General features: G+C 35.0%; 4 protein-coding genes across 8 annotated transcripts in view; 3 read left to right on the top strand and 1 right to left on the bottom strand.

Moving 5' to 3' along the window:
* Positions 1–279: 279 nt before the first annotated feature.
* On the top strand, positions 280–4,436 carry LOC149947348 (peptidyl-prolyl cis-trans isomerase D-like). 2 transcript variants are annotated; one of them, XM_090171952.1, is made up of 11 exons: positions 280–440; positions 503–640; positions 703–809; positions 873–1,079; positions 1,134–1,256; positions 1,315–1,421; positions 1,483–1,572; positions 1,637–1,694; positions 1,761–1,847; positions 3,670–3,712; positions 3,775–4,436. In XM_090171952.1, exons 1-11 carry the CDS (start codon positions 377–379, stop codon positions 3,861–3,863), a joined length of 1,113 nt encoding a protein of 370 aa, XP_090028078.1. In that variant the 5' UTR covers positions 280–376; the 3' UTR covers positions 3,864–4,436. The 2 variants fall into 2 exon arrangements, with proteins under 2 accessions (XP_090028078.1, XP_090028079.1); XM_090171953.1 differs by having other exon boundaries at positions 873–1,064; positions 3,775–4,434.
* A 251-nt stretch (positions 4,437–4,687) lies between these two features.
* Positions 4,688–5,906, top strand: LOC149947347 (uncharacterized). 2 transcript variants are annotated; one of them, XM_090172518.1, is made up of 6 exons: positions 4,688–4,779; positions 4,853–4,973; positions 5,045–5,265; positions 5,320–5,433; positions 5,496–5,647; positions 5,710–5,906. In XM_090172518.1, exons 3-6 carry the CDS (start codon positions 5,119–5,121, stop codon positions 5,747–5,749), a joined length of 453 nt encoding a protein of 150 aa, XP_090028644.1. In that variant the 5' UTR covers positions 4,688–4,779; positions 4,853–4,973; positions 5,045–5,118; the 3' UTR covers positions 5,750–5,906. The 2 variants fall into 2 exon arrangements, with proteins under 2 accessions (XP_090028644.1, XP_090028645.1); XM_090172519.1 differs by lacking the exons at positions 4,688–4,779; positions 4,853–4,973 and having other exon boundaries at positions 5,155–5,265; positions 5,339–5,433.
* The window catches only part of LOC149947345 (NEDD4-binding protein 2-like), a 30,541-nt gene continuing 17,785 nt past the window's right edge, over positions 5,548–18,303 (bottom strand). Inside the window, exons 1-8 of one of the 3 annotated variants that reach the window (XM_090172516.1) lie at positions 11,844–12,084; positions 10,998–11,141; positions 8,267–10,927; positions 7,970–8,204; positions 7,590–7,740; positions 7,305–7,517; positions 6,952–7,244; positions 5,548–6,471 (exon numbers count right to left, since the gene is read on the bottom strand). In XM_090172516.1, the coding sequence (XP_090028642.1) occupies positions 6,426–6,471; positions 6,952–7,244; positions 7,305–7,517; positions 7,590–7,740; positions 7,970–8,204; positions 8,267–10,927; positions 10,998–11,141; positions 11,844–11,871 (3,771 nt within the window). In that variant the 5' untranslated portion in view covers positions 11,872–12,084 and the 3' untranslated portion in view covers positions 5,548–6,425. Of the gene's footprint in view, positions 6,472–6,951; positions 7,245–7,304; positions 7,518–7,589; positions 7,741–7,969; positions 8,205–8,266; positions 10,928–10,997; positions 11,142–11,332; positions 11,565–11,843; positions 12,085–18,303 lie in introns of those variants that run through there. The other 2 variants (XM_090172514.1, XM_090172515.1) reach the window with 2 other exon arrangements.
* On the top strand, positions 14,306–18,219 carry LOC149947346 (uncharacterized). The gene has a single exon (XM_090173121.1). The coding sequence runs from the start codon at positions 14,306–14,308 to the stop codon at positions 18,185–18,187; it is 3,882 nt and encodes a 1,293-aa protein (XP_090029247.1). The 3' UTR covers positions 18,188–18,219.

The raw sequence follows: 18,303 nt of genomic DNA, 5'->3' as shown, positions 1-18,303 counted from the left end.
GAGCCATTGGCCCCAAGACTCCCGCTAATTCCAAGTCTGGCCACAAACTCGTTTCGCTTGCGTCATGGATTATAATCTAATCCATGGTTGCGTATAGAAATGGCTTTCAGTAAAACAGGCATGGCTCTCAGTAAAACCGTCACACTTTAATTAATATAAACTTATGACATCAAAATTCAAAGATTTAACGTCGCCATAACAACTCCACTAGTTCTTAAACTCGCCGCTCGGGTCTAAAGGCGATAATCAGGGTAATTTGGTTATTAATTTGTTTTGGTACCGAGCGGAAAACTAATAATAGTTACTTAGTGGAGGTTTCTGTAGAAGAAAAATAGGATTTTCCAGAAAAGTATACTTTTTGCACTTTTTTTTCAACATGGAAGCACCAATAAATGGAAATCCTCACGTATTTTTTGACATAGAAATTGGCGAAGAAAAAGGTTATTACATTTATTTCAAAGCCACATTTCATTTCAATTACTTGTAACCCAATATATTTTAGCTGGTAGAGTTGTTTTTGAATTGTTCCAAGATGTCACACCCAAAACAGCAGAAAATTTTCGTTGTCTCTGTACTGGTGAAAAGGGAATTGGAAAAACAGGGATACCTCTGTCATACTTGGGATGCACATTACACAGGGGTTTGACAAAAACATTATTAAGTAAAAATAACAATACTTAATGGTTCCTAATACTTTACTAGTGATACGCAATTTCATGGTCCAGGGAGGTGATTTTGTTAATGGCGATGGCACAGGGGGTGAAAGCATTTATGGAGAAAAATTTGAAGATGAAAATTTTGAGTTAAAGGTGTTATAAATATTGTTATTTTGGTCCTTATAGTTTGAGTCCTAATCAGTGTTTTGTAAACAGCATGATAAACCTGGTTTACTCAGCATGGCCAATGCAGGAACAAATACAAATGGCTCGCAGTTTTTCATAACTACTGTTCCAACAGCCCATCTTGATAATAAACATGTAGTTTTTGGAATGGTTAAAAAAGGGTTTGGTATAATTCAGTCATTAGAAAGTGTCCAGACAGACAGCAATGACAAACCTTTTCAAGTACAAAAACAAATTGTATTTAGTTTCAAGTGGAACTTTTTCTTAATAAATATAAACATACCTTTACAGACAATTAGAATATATAATTGTGGCCAGTTTCAGCCTGGAGAAGACTTTGGTTTGGTTGACAATGATGGCACGGAAGATGTTTATCCACTTTATCCTGATGATACTGATATAGATTTTTCCAATGTAATATATCCTTGTTTAGTTTAATGCTTAATAATTAATATTTAAATGGTCCTTGAAGCCTGACTTAATTATGCAAGTAGCAGAGAAGATTAAAGCTGCAGGAAATATCTTCTTTAAAAAAGAAGAATATTTAACTGCTTGTGGGAAGTACAAAAAAGGTCTTAGGTAATATTGAAAGAATAAATAATTTTATTACAAAACTGACTTAATTTTAAAAAACAAATAGGTATTTAAATAAACTGCACGAAAATAATGAATTATCACCAGAAGTAGAGAGAAACGTCCTAACAGCTGTTTTACCTTGCATTTTAAATAGGTTAATTCTATATTTTGTTCATATTTGTGTTAAAAAAATATTAAATTATTTTCTAATCTCACAGCGCAGCTTGCAAACTGAAAATGAAGCAATACGATTCCGCTTTAGATGATTGTGATGAGGTTCTTATTTATATTTTAAATTTATTTTGGGTTATTATTTCTTATATTCTCTAAATATTTTAACAGGCATTAGATATAGAGCCAAAGAATCCTAAAGCATTGTTTAGGAGGGGCCAAGCCTACCATGGGAAACGTGACTATGAAAGAAGTTTAGTAAGTATCTGGATCCCGACACAGTTGGCATTACAAATCTAAATCAGCATTGACAGGTTTTGAAAATCCAATGATAGCTGAAGATAGCAATAGCTATGAGAGCCATTTTCACTATGCGTCCCCCACTTTTATAATAATAAGCTAGGCTATTCAGGGGGGGGGGGGGGGGGCATAATCCCTGGAGCCCAGCGAAAAAGGGCCTAGCATGCCTTTTAGGGGCCAATCGCCTTACCCTTCACCCCCCTTCCCTTGAAAATTTCAGTTAGAAGGGCCCCAGGGCCTGAAATGTCACTGCATGGCTAGCGACTTTTAATGCGTTTAAATCGGGTGGCCAGGTTACTATTTTAACGAAGGTTGTGGCAAAGCCCTTCATGCCCCTTGAGCAAACAGCACCAAAGAAGTTGGGGGGGAAAAGCTCTTTGACCGTTGGTCTTGCAAACTCAACGCAGAAGGAGTTCTGAGATTTCTATCAGTGCCACAAGCTGAGATCAAACCCAGCTCTTCTTGCTTGCGAGGCAAAAGTGCTAGCCACCCTGCCTTACTGCTTTCACGCCCCCCTTTCTAGCCATATCTCAAAAATGTCCTCTTTACTCTCCGTGAGAGAGGGGGAGTGACAACAGTCACAGCAACAGTAAAACCTTCCCCATTGAGACTAGTCTTTCTTTCAAACATTGGATCATACTCTTTAACTGGTGAGATTAGTCTGATGCGTGCACTTCTCTTCATCCAATGCACAGAGTAAACCACTCACATAGAGTGGAAGGCCCTATGGAAGTGCATGAAACAATTTTCCGAATGGGCCAACTTGTTTTCGAGGCGTGAATAAATATAGTCCAAAGAGCGATGGTATAGTTTTTAAATTTTTTAGAGTATAAACTTACTTTTTATCCAGATATTGTACATAAACTTTATTTCACGCCTCAAAAACAAGACTTAGCGTACGAAAAGTGTTAACAAGTTTCCCTAATAGTCTCCCACTCTATGTGAGTGGTTTACTCTGTGCATTGGATGAAGAGAAGTGCACGCATCAGACTGATCTCACCAGTTAAAGAGTGGGGAAAATTACAAAGGCACGATTCTTGTTGTATGTTTATTTATAAGTCGTACTATCATAATAAAAACCTTTAATAACTACGATATGATAATCTATTTACATTGTTGGGATAGTACTTATATCTCATACCAGGGGTTTGGATAATTTTATAAAATAACGCGTGAGGCACCAACGGGTGCCTTAAGATATCGGAGATCACTGAGAGTAGTATGACAATGTAAATAGACTATCTATGTAAATAGATTATCATATCATAGTTATTTAAGGTTTTATTATGATTGTACGACTGATATTGTTGTATTACTCTCAGTGATCTCAGACATCTTAAGGCGCCCCTTGGTGCCTCACATGTCATAATCTACAATTGTCCAAACCCCTGGTGTGAGATATAAGTACTATCCCAACAATTCTATAACTGGAAACGTCCTGTTCATGTTAGGGAAAATGCCTCTTAAAATTTGAATCTATCGAACTTATACTGAATATGTTATATTCTAACTTATTCTAATTGAAGATTCTAAACTTGCTTCAAGCCATTTCAAATATGAAGCCCATATTGTTAATAACAATTAAATATGGTTGAGAAAAATAACAAATATCAAAATTATTGTATGTTGCAATACATTCAGGCCAAATTATCAAAAATGGTATTCCATTTGAAATTATTGTATGCACCAAAAATTCAGTCTTAAGATATAATATAATTGACTGGCGACATCAGTTTCTGGAGACATTAACCTAAATAAAGTTTTGCACTTCTTTTATTAGAAAAGTTTACAAGAAGCTCTCAATTTATCACCTAATAATAAAGGTGAGTTTCGTTTAACGACATTTTTTAATCGGAGTTGAAATATTGAAACTTGTTATTCTTAGCTATAATTGCGGAACTGGCAGCTGTTAAAGGCGAAATTCAAGCATATAAAGCGAAAGAAAAGAAGGCTTATTCTAAAATGTTTAACTGAACTTTTAGTATGTAGTACTGTTAGTGTTTAATCATAATTTTTGTTGGTTTTTTTTTATATTTTTTAACTAGGCTTATTAAATTTTGTAAAAAAAAGCAAATTTGTTCAAAAAAAAATTAATTGAAGTTTTATATTTAGGCTGCAAAATATATTTTCTATTCAATTTGTAATTTGGGAAAATGTCACATTTTAAAAGACGGGTGATAAGGTTTTTTTAATCTTGGCAGCTAAATTTATTTTATTTAAATACATTTAGTGACATTTTATTTTCACTGCTCTAAACAAAACCAAAGTAATAAAATATATGCAAAACAATACATTTGACTTAAGATATATCGCAGCTGAATGTGTGACAAATTACATAGTTAAGTGACAATCTACATTCCTATTTATCTATGCATGTTGAAGTTCACTTCTTAAAAGTAATAGCTGTAAAATTTTAATATTACAGTACAGTTATCCCTATTTGAAATTGTTTTTAGAATATCCTGGTTGATTTAATTATTTGCATTAAATTATCAAATTATATTGTATATATATAAATTTTATAACAAAACATTTTCTCGAGTTGTAAATATATATAAAAAATTTACTTCAGTTGTGTATTTACCTCATAAACAATAAAAAGTTAATTTTTTCTGCTTGTACAACATTCTTAGAATTAAATAAAAATTTGGTATACAGATGTAAATTTAAACAGAAGGAAAAAGGATGCTTCCTGTCTTACATTCCAGGGAATTATTTCAAAAAGGAAGTAAAGAATTTTTGTATAAAACAGGATGACACATTAGAACCATTTAATTATATTTCTCAACTTGCAAAATGTTCTTTAATGTGATACTGATTTTAGCTCTGTATATTTCATGCAGTAACGAATCAAATCTAATAAAACATGAGCTACATAATATTGTAATATGTTTCATTACATTAACAATTATTTTTGTACTTGGTGTAGAAGCTCAATAAAGTTATTTTATAATAATAGTCAGCAAAGGATTATGAAGATTTCATAAAAGATTACCTTAATGCTATGAAGGAGGATTATGGAGATGATTTTCATTTGGAGGCATTCAGTGAAGAGCTGAACCGTCAGAAACGATTTAGTAATATGTATTATTACGATTTTTTGTGAGAGTATGTAAGAATCTATAGTTAAAAATTGTCTTGAATTATAATTTCAGATAAAGAGTGCCAGTTAGAGAAACTATATAATGTTAATTCCGCCTGTATCTGCCAATCAGGTCCTACTAAAACAATGGTGGAGTTACCCATGATTAATGGTGATCACTCAGGAAGTACTCTTCAAATTCCACGCTGCATTGCGATTGAGCGATGTAGCTCATCCTGTTCTATGCCGACTCAAAAATGTGTTGCCACAAACACCACAACTGTGAAAGTTGCGGTATGTTTGAAATTCAAAAATAAATTAAAATAATTATTAAAAAAAACAATTAAGGTTTCAGTTATAAGCACAGGAGAAATTAGTCAGTGCAAAATGATTGATGTTGAAAAACACTTAAAATGTGCCTGCAAATGTGACATGACAGAAAAAGATTGCAAACAATATCAAGTATAAAATTATTTTTAAATATGGCAGCATATAATTTTTATTACATGTAAAGTTTATTTCAGAATTTTGACGAACAAGCTTGCAAATGTCGCTGCAAGTTACTACCACGCATGTGTCCAAGACCTAAAACAGTGAACAGAAACAAATGCAAATGCGAATGCCCAATTATTAAGGAATGCTCAACTGGAACATATTTTGATGAAAACAGCTGCGAGTAAGTCAATCCTATTTATTATTTACAAAGTTACAAACTCATTATAAAATTTTTATTAACAGATGTATTGAGGAAGAGGATAACAATATAGATTATAAGTAAAAATTACTGAAGGTGTTTCAATCCAGTCACCATTATTATTTAAAAAAAAGTTAACAAAAGCAATAAAGAAACTAGTTAAAATTGAGGAAATAAAACCTGATTAAATTAAGATTTAATACTTTTTGACATATTGAAATTTAAAAAATAATCTGTTCATTGACAATGATTGCATTATAACGAGCAAAGAATGTTAAAGCTTTAAAATGAATTATTTCATTATTTGAAGGCACATTTCTTAATTAAAAGACTAGATACATTCATGTCAAAACTCTCCTAGATAGCCACTTGCAAGTGATTAAAAACAATACTTAATTTTGCTTTTGCAAAGTATACAAGGCTTCAAAATCTTAAAACTTGGCTCTATAATGAAATGGTATTTAGATTGTTCTCTAAAAAATTTTGACATTTGGTCTTATCAAAATAGTTTGTACAAAACTAGCATGTCGATTTTGTATAAAATTTGTATTATCTTATGAACAATCTCTAGGTTAAAATATAATTATGCCTCTGAACAATGGATACAAGATTATCGTTCTTATTATAAAATTAAGGGGTGCCATGATAAGTGATATCAAATTAACATGGATGATGACCATCATAAAATTTTTTTTCTAACTACAATAAAATTTAATACTTATCTATATCTATACATTTTAAAAATACATAGCAAATTTGACTATGAAATAATAACTTTAAACAATCCATCATGAACAGATTCAAACCTAAAACAAAAAATGACAAACCTTAAAAATAAAGTTCCCAAACCATATTTAGAATACTACAAAATAGATCTTAACTTCATGGCCACATAATTCTACAGGGTGGATTTGGACAGTAGAGTAATACCAACCACCTGTCTAGACCTTCACTGCTAAGGTTATACTCCCTTTAAATTGGGTTAAGCTAGCTTTAACTTTACTCTAGAAATATAGATTCAAATTTACATTATCAAAATTTGTTACTTGACATCAAACGTATACACAACATTACCGTGACCCCCTCCATTTCACAAAATATTAAGTCAATGGCAAAATAATCCAATTTATATTAATACTTTAATAGGCAAAGGTCATGGCATAAGATAGGGTTGTTTTTCTATATGTAAAAATCTAAACCTAGTTTTATAAATATCTTAAATGGCAATTGCCAAACATTAAGATAGTAAATGGAAAATATTACAAATTAGCAGAAGCATTTCTTACCTGAATTGTCCACGTATGAGAAAATCTTCCACAACAGGTTTTACTTTGGGTTGGTTATTGGTGCTGTGTATTCCACGTCCAGTAATTATGAATAAAACCATTTTATTCAACTGTGAGCTTTTCAATTCTTCCTTCTTATTATTTATAAATGAATTCAAAGCAATTATAGCTTCATCCCGATGAAGTCCATGTAAATCCAAAACGTTTGGGTCATGGTGAGCATTTCGAATTTCAAGAATTTTATTAGAAGCTCGCCTATTAGCCTCTTTAAGTTTTTGAGTGTGCATATGTCCCTATAAAAATATAATTAATTTTTTTTTTCAATTTAATGAGATGTAAAGATTTGCCCTCACTTGTTGAGAGTAGAAAGAAGCTACTGTTTTCATGCCTCTGTTATACGCTTCTTGCCCCTTTTTGAAGCATTCCATTCGTAACTGGTGATAAGTGTTGGCTTCCATTCGTAGGTCATCATAACCAGTATTTCGAAAAAGATTTGTTTGAAGCTTCTTTAACTCTGGATCTTCAAATTCTTCTACAGCTACCCAACTGAGCCAATCATCCTCCATCTAGATGAAAATTAAATCTTACAGATACTAAATTAATCAAGAACTAATGAAGCTATGAGTCATTAAACTAACGAAGCATAATTCTTGGCGGCTTTCTGCCAGGGCTTGTTCCATAAGCTCATCTTCAGCTTGTTTAGCAACATCTGCGCTAAAAAGTGGAGACCCATTTGGACCATGACCTAAAATTTCCTCCAAAACAGCTAATGATTGAGGAAGGCTATAGCTAAAAAAGTAAGCAAAAATAATCAAAAACTAATATGTAGACGCAAAATAATTACATAATTTTGGGGGATTAGGCTGCAGGCAGAAAAAAGCTGCACAATATCAAGTCAGATAGAGATAATACTTTTTTCTTTATAAAATGGTCTACTAGGCTTTTTTATACCCTCGCACTCACAGCATTCGGAGGAGGGTAGAAGCTGCAGCCCCAAATTAAAGTATAATTAACATACTTATTTGAATCAAAAATATCATCTAAAGCTGTTGGATCTACACCCGGGAAAAGATTATACAGCTTTTGTCTTTTCATTCTTGTGGCCAAGTCCTCTCCATTTGCTATACGTTGTTTATCAATTTCCTCTCTTTTTTTGGACATCTCTAATTCTAGAGCCATTATATCTTTCAACAACATAACATCAGTTCCAGAGGAATTATGATTTTGAGGAATCAAACTAGGAACACTCTCATCTACAAAAGTTATTAGAAATTAAAGGTGTTTATGGCAATTTAGAAAAAGTTTTCAACCTTACTTAATTTATCCTTAAAAACAGATTTCTTCCATAAATTATGAATTGTTCGAGCACCTTCAATATCAAGACGAATATTTGCCTGACCAGAATTAGGTTCAGAATTACTAGAATTTTGAATAACGGGTCCAAACATTTCTTCCAATTGCATAGCAAATATAGGATCCATGGACAATACCAAAGTGACATTATTTGGATCAGCAGTACATTTATTTGGGGATGGAGATGGTTTTGAAATTTCTGTATCAGTTCCTATGCCTTCGTCACTTCCACTTGTGGGTGTAGTCTCGGGACTAGAAGGAGGTTTAATTTCGCGTTCACACTCAAAATTGTCAGTCTCTGCCATGTCATTTTCCTTGATTTCTTCATTGATGAGTAGCTCGAGAGTAGGCGGTTTTACATTTGGATCATTATACTCATGACCAAAATCCAAAAGACTATTAATAGCCCAGTTATGATCTCCAAAACATTTTTCCAAAATATATTCCAAGTCATTCTGCATTACTGATGGAAACATGGTGGATAAAAGATTAATTTTTCCTTCCTTCTCTAATTCTTCAAAATGATCAGTCAGGGTGCTTTTATCAAACATAACTGGTTGTCGTACCAAATTAGTGGTATATTCAAGATCCACCTTCGGTGTATTACTAATGGCATTCGCTTTAAGTACAATTAAAGTATTATCCGACATTTGAACACTCAAACAGACCTTCTGCAAAAGAGCAAAATCTTCGGGTATTGTTTGAGATTCATTATCAACTGATATAACTTTTCGAGTATTCTCTTCAATATTAAATATTTTGGGAATTGAACTTTTGGAGTTTTTCCTCTTTCTTTGAGGCTTGGGTGCATCACTTTCCTCTAAAAGATCGCTACTGCTACTCCAATCACCCACTTCTAAAACTTCCCATTCCGACCCATTCTTTTCCTTTTTACATAGTTCATTAGCCGTGAAAGAATTAGCTATAACATTGGTCTCAATATTTTCACTCAACTCACACATAGTGTCAGCAGTTATGGGACTTGTTTCTTGTTTTTTAATAAAATCTTTTGATAGCCATTCCTTTATTTTTTCACTACTATTTTCCATACCAATTGTAGGTAGCTTCTTTAAAGCAGACACTGAGGGATCGTTGGTCTCAGCAAAGTCACAATTTAAATCGTCAGATTCATTTTCTTCAGGTATATCATCTCTTAAGTAGTGGCCATAAGTTTCGGCAATTGCCTGCGCTTCATCATTTGTCCAAGTAAACTCTTCATCACATTCCCAACCTGAAGCATCTTGGCTAGAACTCGCTGATGTTCTCCGACTAGCGCTTTGTGAATCTTCACTGTCAAGCTGAGCTAAGGCCATTAAGTCCTCTAAATCCAGTCTAACAGACGCTGATGATACAGACTGCGAATCTGGAGCAGCTGCCATAATGCTTGTCATGCTAACGGATTTTGATTTTGTTCCTAACACTCCATCTTCAGAAATTGGTAAGATTTTGTTAGGTGAATCATCAACGGGACCATTTAGAATGGTCTCTCCAGATTTTACGGGATTAACAAGGTCCAGAATAGAATTTGTTGGCTGTTTAACTGAGTTTTCCAAGGGAATAGTAGGCTTGTAGGTTGGATGTCTGTGATTTATCACATCATCTACTGTAAGGCCATGCTCGTAACGTTCAAGCATTTTAGTAATGGTTTCTTTTGCGACATTATGTCGATTTCTACGAACAAGCTCGGACACTTTAAACTTCCACGAAGTCTCAGGTTCCAATATTTTAACAATGAAGTTATTTTTCATTCCTAATGATATGTATGGCAACATTTCCCAGGACTCGGTGTTTGTGTTATCAATTATAATGGGTGATATTCCATCCTTCAGAGCGGCTAAAGTTCGGTCTTTATTCCAGCTGTGAGCTTCAGGTAATTTGGCAGGTTCAAAAAAATAATTGCCTTGCTGGCAAAAGTAATCATCTGTACTAAGTATAATTCCATTGTGGACAAGATTTTTGGCTAAAGTAGTTTTGCCACTTCCAGGTAACCCTCTTAAAATTATCATTATTTTCTTATTTTGATTGATCAAAGTTATTGCTTCAACAAAAGGATTAGTTGGCAGGTTTGTATTTGCGTAAGTAGGCTGGGCCATAGTTACAGGATATAAGGTTTCATAGTCATTTGACGAGTTTGAGGCTTTTACAACATTATTACTAGTAGCACTAACAACTGGTCTGATGCAAGGGATATTTTCATAGTTATTACTACTAATTAGCGATCTGCTAGGTTCTTCCAGTTTCTTAATGCTACCAATTGTATCAGGTTTATGGCAAATAACATCAGCTATGTATCTGTGCCTGAGATCACGAGAATTTTTCCTTGATATGGGATCGGAAAAATCAGAGTCATTTGCTGAAGAGTCGGACGAATTTGAAATGCCTTGCCAACTAGATCGGCTAGCTGCAAAATCACTTAAACGCTTATTAATTTTATTTGTTGAAGAAAATGACTTGGAAGGCTGCAAAGGCACAGAGTAAACTGATTCGGTAGATATGCTTTGTCCACAATTATACAGAGCATTTGGTCTAATCTCGGAATAAAGAGGAAGACCACTAGCGCAAGAACTATCGCATTTTTCATTTTCCGTTGTAAGAGTAAATAAGGACTCTAAGGCTTGCTCCACTGTAAAACATTTAATATTTTAATTTTAACATATTCAAACACAAAGAAATAGCCACGAAATATTTATTACCATTGAAACCACATTCAGAAAAAACAAGTTGAACAACATCACTGTCTACTTTTCCACGAAAGATTTCTTGAAGCTGTTTAAGTGATTCAACTGGATTTGAGCCATCACCCGACACGAACTGATTTCTTATGACATCTCCAGATGCTATTTAAACATAATAAATTGAATTACAGGGTAAATATATTGCCATAATTTTGTATTCCATTCATCGTAACTCTATCAAAATATTTAATTAAATTTAAAATTGTTGCTATGATAAATAGATATTATAAATCAAAGCATCTGGACCAAGGGAACAGAACTTAGCCTTTTTAGGGTATGGATTTTTGGATTACTTAGAATGAGATTTTGGTAACTGTCCACAGAGATGTTCTGTTCCATAGTGTGATAGGATAAATACGCCTTAAACATGAGAAGCAATTTCAGCATCCTAATTTAAAACAAAAGGCACCCAAAATCTCGAGCCCACTTTGCAGTGTTCTACAGTGGAAAAATCCGAGTGGCCAATAGTGTGGAAAATAGTGGAAATTCTGGCCTGGACAAAAGTGAATTTAGCGGCTAATTTGGCCAAAAGTGGTCAATAATGTTTTTACTATAGGATGGTCAGATTCTGATTAGTCTGTTTTGTTCTTGGGAAAATATTAATACTAACATTGTTCAGTGCAAACTAAATAAAATTCAAAATAAAATTTATGAAAACTGAAATATACTTTAAGCCACTATGTTTGACAATCAATAACAAGGATTATAATAAATTATGACTATGCTTCGCTTTCTCTTATATTTTGAGGGGCTAGGTAAAGTACGTAACATCTCTGGTAACAGTCATAAGTTTGGGAAAAATACCTAAAAGTCTGCAACAAAGACCAAACATTTACTTAGGGCCGAGTCTAGATTCACACCCCGTGAACGTAGCCAACTTTCTGCGTCCACACCCCGTGAGCGTAGTCAATTTGCTGCATCCACACCCCGTGGATCTAGCTCGTATGCTACGTTCACAGTCCCAACCACGTGACCTTGCATTGACCAATGAAATAACTTCTTTCAATTCTAATTGTTTGGCCGTTTCTTTAAAAATATTTTTCCACGTTTCTGTCTTCTCTTGACCGAATTTGAGTAAGTTAGACGTATATTTTTTAATCTTCTCTAACAATGGTTTTTTTAACTATGTATATTTTAATACCATTCCCTTTTAAATTTTTATAAGTACTTTAAAATAGCCTGTAAGCTTAGGTTGTATAATGTAGGTATTATTTTAACTCACAAGGAGTTAAAAATAATTAAATCCAAACGATTAATTTCCGCGGAACTCACGCCACGTGTAATATATTCGAATTAAACAAAGGACGTTTAATTATAATTTACTAAATTCATCCTTTATTATGTCTATGCCTTTTTACATCCTTAATTATTTATATTTAAAACTCCTTGTAGTTTTAAAATGAATAAATCCAAACGATTAATTTCCGCGGAACTCACGCCACGTGTAATATATTCGAATTAAACAAAAGACGTTTAATTATAATTTACTAATTTCATCCTTTATTATGTCTATGCCATTTTACATCCTTAATTATTTATATTTAAAACTCCTTGTAGTTTTAAAATGAATAAATCCAAACTATTAATTTCCGCAGAACCCACGCCACGTGTATTCGAATTAAACAAAGGACGTTTAATTCTGATTTACTAATTACATCCTTTATTATGCCTATGCCCTTTTACATGATTAATAATTATTAATAAGTCTAACCAATCGCGTAAGGAGGCGCAGTGTAGTTGAATCGAAACAAAGAAATTTAAATTCTAATTTACGGTACTTTAAATCCATTAAATTCGCTACGGTATCAAAGCTAAAAACTCGTTCTTCTAACGGCTTATTCAAATGTTTACTTTGCGCGGAACCCACGCCACGTGTATTCGAATTAAAACTAGGGTATTTAATTATAATTCTATATAATACTATATGCCCTTTTACACCCTTTAATCTCTTTTGTTTTAAAATTAATAAATTCAACCCTTCAACTTTTAATTCGGCCATTTAATTATAATTTACTCTCGAATGTTTTATTGCGTAATCAGAATTGTGATTTTTAACTTGGATGTTATTTATTCCTTTTAAATCCGTATAAACTCGCTACAATACCAAATGAAACCCGTTATTCGAACGACAAATGTTCACTTTCACCCATGACACGTGTAGTCAAATTAAAACGGCATTTAATTATAATTTACTCTCCCTAGGTCCTTTACGTACTACGTTTTACAACAAATATATCCGTCCCCTTTACAACCTAGGAGTAGTAAACAGTGGTAGGGGTGTTGTGTTTACTACTCCTAGTTACAACTTAGGCTAATTTTCACTCCGCAATTTTTTCTTCCTTGAACCGAACAACTTGGTCGTTTTAAATCCTCTTGTAAATCGCTCCGTTTTAATAGCATTCTTCCCCTTAACAGTTTTGTTTTCCTTCTTTCGTGATTGTTAAGCCAATTTTCAACTGATTTGGCTAGTTAGGTTAGTTACTCTGCCTTTTAAAACATTGAAATCGGTCTCATTAACGACCAGTCGTTACCGTAGTTCCAAAACTCGGTAACTCTACTTCATTTTCGCGATTTTCGAAAGAGTATTTCATGCTTCCTTCATTTATAGTTAAAATATTGTCTATATATAATTTTTTACTGGTTTTAAAACGTATTGCTTAATACCATTTCTTATAAAACTTAAGTAATTTCCTAAAATTTATGTTTTTGAAAACTTTTATTTAATAAATAATTCTTGTAACATCTGTAGTTTCTAATGATTCAAATTTTTATCTTTCAGATTTATTCCAACTTTGGCCTAAGGAGTTTTTTGGTGCTTTTTTGCACTGCGTTTTTGGAGCTTTTTTGCACTGCGTTTATAGTAGTGTAGAAGTTTAGTTAGTGATTTTGAGCGTAGGAGTGTAGTTAGTGATTTTGAGCGTAGGAGTGTAGTTAGTGATTTTGAGCGTAGGAGTGTAGTTAGTGATTTTGAGCGTAGGAGTGTAGTTTGGGATTTTGAGCGTAGGAGTGTAGTTTGGGATTTTGAGCGTAGGAGTGTAGTTTGGGATTTTGAGCGTAGGAGTGTAGTTTGGGATTTTGAGTGTAGGAGTGTAGTTTGGGATTTTGAGCGTAGGAGTTTAGTTTGGGATTTTGAGCGTAGGAGTTTAGTTTGGGATTTTGAGCGTAGGAGTTTAGTTTGGGATTTTGAGCGTAGGAGTTTAGTTTGGGATTTTGAGCGTAGGAGTTTAGTTTGGGATTTTGAGCGTAGGAGTTAGCTTTTATTAGATATGCCTGCTTTTTGTCTTGGTCCTCATCTTGCTCCCAGGGGGCTGGTTCCTGGTAGGACTTCCTTGGTCGTTCCCAAAGGAATGTCCCCAGCATCAGTCCTATGGGACCCTGATTTCATGGAGACTAATGAAGCTTCTTCTTTTTTTAGACTGTTGTCTATAGAATTCAATGCAGATTTTTCGCTGCATTTGCCTGTTCCTCGTCGAGTTGCCTATAGGGGTTCCTTTCCCTATGGGTATGGGAAGGTTCATCATGAAGCTGATAACTCTTGGCCAGAAGGATTGCTTTCCCTTAAGGTTCTGGTTGAAAAATGCCTTGGCGTCTCATTCAATGCTGCTGTCATCAACCTCTACAGGAATGGAGGTGACTCGGTAGGATGGCATTCAGACGACGAGCGTGGTGTCCACAGTACCATTGCATCACTCTCCTTTGAGGTAAGTAGAACCTTTCAACTACGTTCTATTGGTAAAAGTGCTTCTGGTGTCAATGTATTGCTGAATGCGGGTTCTCTCCTGGTAATGGAGGGAACATGCCAACAAGCTTGGCAGCACTGTGTGCGTAGGGAGAATGTTGAGCTTCCACGGCTTAATATTACCTTTAGGTACATGGGACCTGCCATCCTTGGACCCATTCTACGTAATCCTGTACCGGCTATTGCCGAGTCATGTATTTCTTGTAGCGTTGCGGAGTCTCTGGTCGTTCCTGGCGTTGCGGAGTCTCTGGTCGTTCCTGGCGTTGCGGAGTCTCTGGTCGTTCCTGGCGTTGCGGAGTCTCTGGTCGTTCCTGGCGTTGCGGAGTCTCTGGTCGTTCCTGGCGTTGCTTGTTCTCCTTGGCATGGGCCCCTGCCCATGTCAATTTTGTCTCCCTTTCCACGTCTTGTGTCGTCTCCCCCAAGTAGGTCTACTCGTTCTAAGCGGGTAGCATCTGCTTCTGTATCCCTTGCTCCTAAACCTAAGCCTCCGTGTCAGTTCTCTCCTAAGTACGCTGACTCTTGGTCAGTTGTACCTGTTCGTTCGTCCAAGCCCCGTGGTGTGTCCAGTTCTCTTCCCCTAGCGAGCCCTTATGGCTCCCGTTTTTTTCCTCTTTTAGCACTTTCTCCTCAAGGTCAAGTGTCGGCAACAGTACCTCCTCGTTCGTTGCCTGCCAGTGGTTCTCAGAGAGGGACAGTCCCTGCAACAGCACCTCCTCGTTCTTTGCCTGCCAGTGGTCCCCGTAGAAGGTTAGTCGCTGCCACAGCACCTCCTCGGTCGTTGCCTGCCAGTGGTTCTCAGAGAGGGATAGTCGCTGCCACAGCACCTCCTCGTCTGTTGCCTTCCAGCGGTCTCTGTAAAAGGTCAGTCCCTTTAACAGCACCTTCTCTTTCGTTGCCTGCCAGTGGTCCCTGTAGTAGGTTAGTCGCTGCCACAGCACCTCCCCGTTCGGTGCCTGCCAGTGGTTCTCAGAGAGGGACAGTCGCTGCCACAGCACCTCCTCAGCCGTTGCCTGCCAGTGGGACAGTCCCTGCATCAACGCCTTCCTGCGGATTGGATTTTGCTTCTTTTTGGCAAGTACTTACACTTTTGGGTTTACTAATATTTTTGGTTTTAATCTCTTTCAGCTACCTTTCGGTTGTGGGTTTTCTTCTGCCAGTAATTTGTTATTACTTCTATTCTCAGTGCCGGGGTTGCTTTATGTTTCCATCAGATAGTTTAGCTTATCCAGTGTTTTCGTCAGATTGCATAGTTAGTGAAACAGTGAGATCTTGTAGTTTAGAGAATAATTTTACATTATATGGGGGAGGTGGTGTTGAAGATTCGGTTATATATAGGGGTGCCTGTTTTGAAACAATAGATAGCCTTAAAACTGTGCTAGATGAGTGGGCTAAAAAGAATTATCATTCAATATCAAAAGTACGTAGTACTATGAAAGGGGGAGAGTGTGATAAAGTAACTTATAAATGCGTCAACTGGAGAGATGAGAAGAATCTTGTTAGTAAAAGTACCGGTGTTAGACCGCATCAAACCTTTAATTCCACTGGTTGTCCTATGAAAATAAACATTTCTCACAGAGCAGATAAAAAATATTACATTAATACAGCTTGCTTAGAACATAATCACGTTGTAGATGAAACATCGTTTAAGTTTAACCCTAAGCAAAGAAAATTAAATGCAGAGGAAGTAGAAAAAGTAAATGATATGTTAGAATCAAAGGTTCCCGTTAGAGTTATTCAAGAGCGTTTAAATAAAGATAGTGGAAAACATATACTTAGGAAAGATATTTATAATCATAAACAGTTAAAAACTAACATAGAAAATAATGGTAGAAGTAAGGGCCAAATATTAATAGACATACTTGGGAAAGACTTGGGAGAAAATGATTTGAGGGAAGTAAATATGGACGATGATGGGAATTTTAGAAGTTTAATAATTCAGACTAAAAGCATGCGCGATTTGTGTGAACAGTCTCATGATATTCTATTTATGGATGGCACGTATAAAGTTAATGTAGAAGGATATCCCCTGTATGTCTTACTATGTGAAGATCAATCTACAAAAGGCAGGCCAGTCGCCTATTTTTTTGTTAGGCAGGAAAATACAGAGTTTATTGGGGAATGTATATCAATTTTTGTGAAAAATAACCCATTTACTGCAACAGGCACGAAAATAGTAGTTTTAGATAAATGTCAAATAGAAAAAGCTGTAGTTTTAGAACATTTTCCTGCAGCCACAATTAATCTTTGTTCTTGGCATTTCAAAAAGGTCTTTAAGGAAAGGGTTAGTCAAGGTAATCATAAAGATAGGAAAAACTTAATCACACATCTTGAGGGTACGTTAATGGCACGTGAAAAAGAAAATTATGACAAACATAAAAGTAGCTTAAAAGAGATTGCCAGCGAAGATTTTTTTTCATATTTTTTAAGGAATTGGGATAGTTGCAAGGAAAATTGGGCTCACGCATTTCGTCAAGACAAACCAAACTTGGGTAATAACACTAATAATAGGTTAGAGAGTCATAATCAAAAATTAAAACTAATTCTTAAGTCCACTAATAAGCTAGAACAGACAGTTAAAGATTTAATTAAATTTACCAAAGCCATTGAGGATGACATAAGTTATCAAAATTATAGGGAGACTAAGAAATTTATAGATGTTAGGTATATACAGAGTACTGTTCACAAACAAATTGCGGCATGCTGTTCAGCTGAAGTTGCGCGAATGGTTTTTAAACAGTTAGAGTCAGGAAATTCAGCTGATTCTTACACATTACACGAAAACAATGAACCAATTACAGTTAAAAGTAAAAAGGGGGTTGAATATACATTGACCAATCAGATAGACGAATGCTCATGCTCATTTAATAATCAAAATCAGCTACCATGTAGGCATATATTTTTTGCTCGGAAACATTTAGGAATGGCCGAGTTTACTGAAAACCTCATTGGTAAGAGATGGCAAAACAATAACAGTAATACTAGCAGTGCATTAAATAACAGTAGTTTCCCAATCTATTCCGTTTCAAAGAAACCTGCTAAAATTAGAAAGAATATAGTACTTGGACAAAATGAAAAATTCAGTAAATTAAAACCTATTATTAATGAAATACATAATTTAGCTTCTCGATCTGGTATGAAACAATACTCTGAAACTTTCGATCTACTTTTGAAACTTAAAACAGCTTTAGAACTAAATAAGGACATACCATACCTAGCTTTAGATAATGGTGGGAGTGATTGTGATGAGGAGGGTAAGGATTTAGAGAGCGAAGAGAATTCTGTAATAGAGCACGATGAATGCTATCAGGGGGGTTTTGACAACCATGTAGTTTGGAATGTAGATAGTTATTTACTCGAGGAATATAGTTCAATTGACTATGGAACAGGACAAGCAATAGGTAGTACATAAGAAAAACAGCATAGACTAGATAACTATACACTTGATAACCCCAAACTACAGTTGAATTAGAGACCCTATCTACAGTTGATAACCTTTTAGAAACCCTATCTACAGTTGATAACCTT

The sequence above is a fragment of the Leiobunum rupestre genome, chromosome 4 (assembly GCF_980474605.1).
Source record: "Leiobunum rupestre chromosome 4, qqLeiRupe1.1.hap1, whole genome shotgun sequence".
NCBI classification, from domain to species: Eukaryota; Metazoa; Arthropoda; class Arachnida; order Opiliones; family Sclerosomatidae; genus Leiobunum; species Leiobunum rupestre.
Note: the sequence above shows the minus strand (reverse complement) of the source record. Positions and strands in the feature narration are given on the sequence as shown.

Excerpts from the sequence above, each read along its gene's own strand:
- LOC149947346 (XM_090173121.1), top strand. The coding sequence starts at position 14,306 with ATGCCTGCTTTTTGTCTTGGTCCTCATCTTGCTCCCAGGGGGCTGGTT.
- LOC149947347 (XM_090172518.1), top strand. The coding sequence starts at position 5,119 with ATGGTGGAGTTACCCATGATTAATGGTGATCACTCAGGAAGTACTCTT. Across the intron at positions 5,266-5,319 it reads CCACAACTGTGAAAGTTGCG|GTTTCAGTTATAAGCACAGG; the intron begins GTATGTTTGAAA and ends AAAACAATTAAG. Across the intron at positions 5,648-5,709 it reads TTTGATGAAAACAGCTGCGA|ATGTATTGAGGAAGAGGATA; the intron begins GTAAGTCAATCC and ends TTTTATTAACAG.
- LOC149947348 (XM_090171952.1), top strand. The coding sequence starts at position 377 with ATGGAAGCACCAATAAATGGAAATCCTCACGTATTTTTTGACATAGAA. Across the intron at positions 1,257-1,314 it reads CTGATATAGATTTTTCCAAT|CCTGACTTAATTATGCAAGT; the intron begins GTAATATATCCT and ends TGGTCCTTGAAG. Across the intron at positions 1,695-1,760 it reads CTTTAGATGATTGTGATGAG|GCATTAGATATAGAGCCAAA; the intron begins GTTCTTATTTAT and ends ATATTTTAACAG.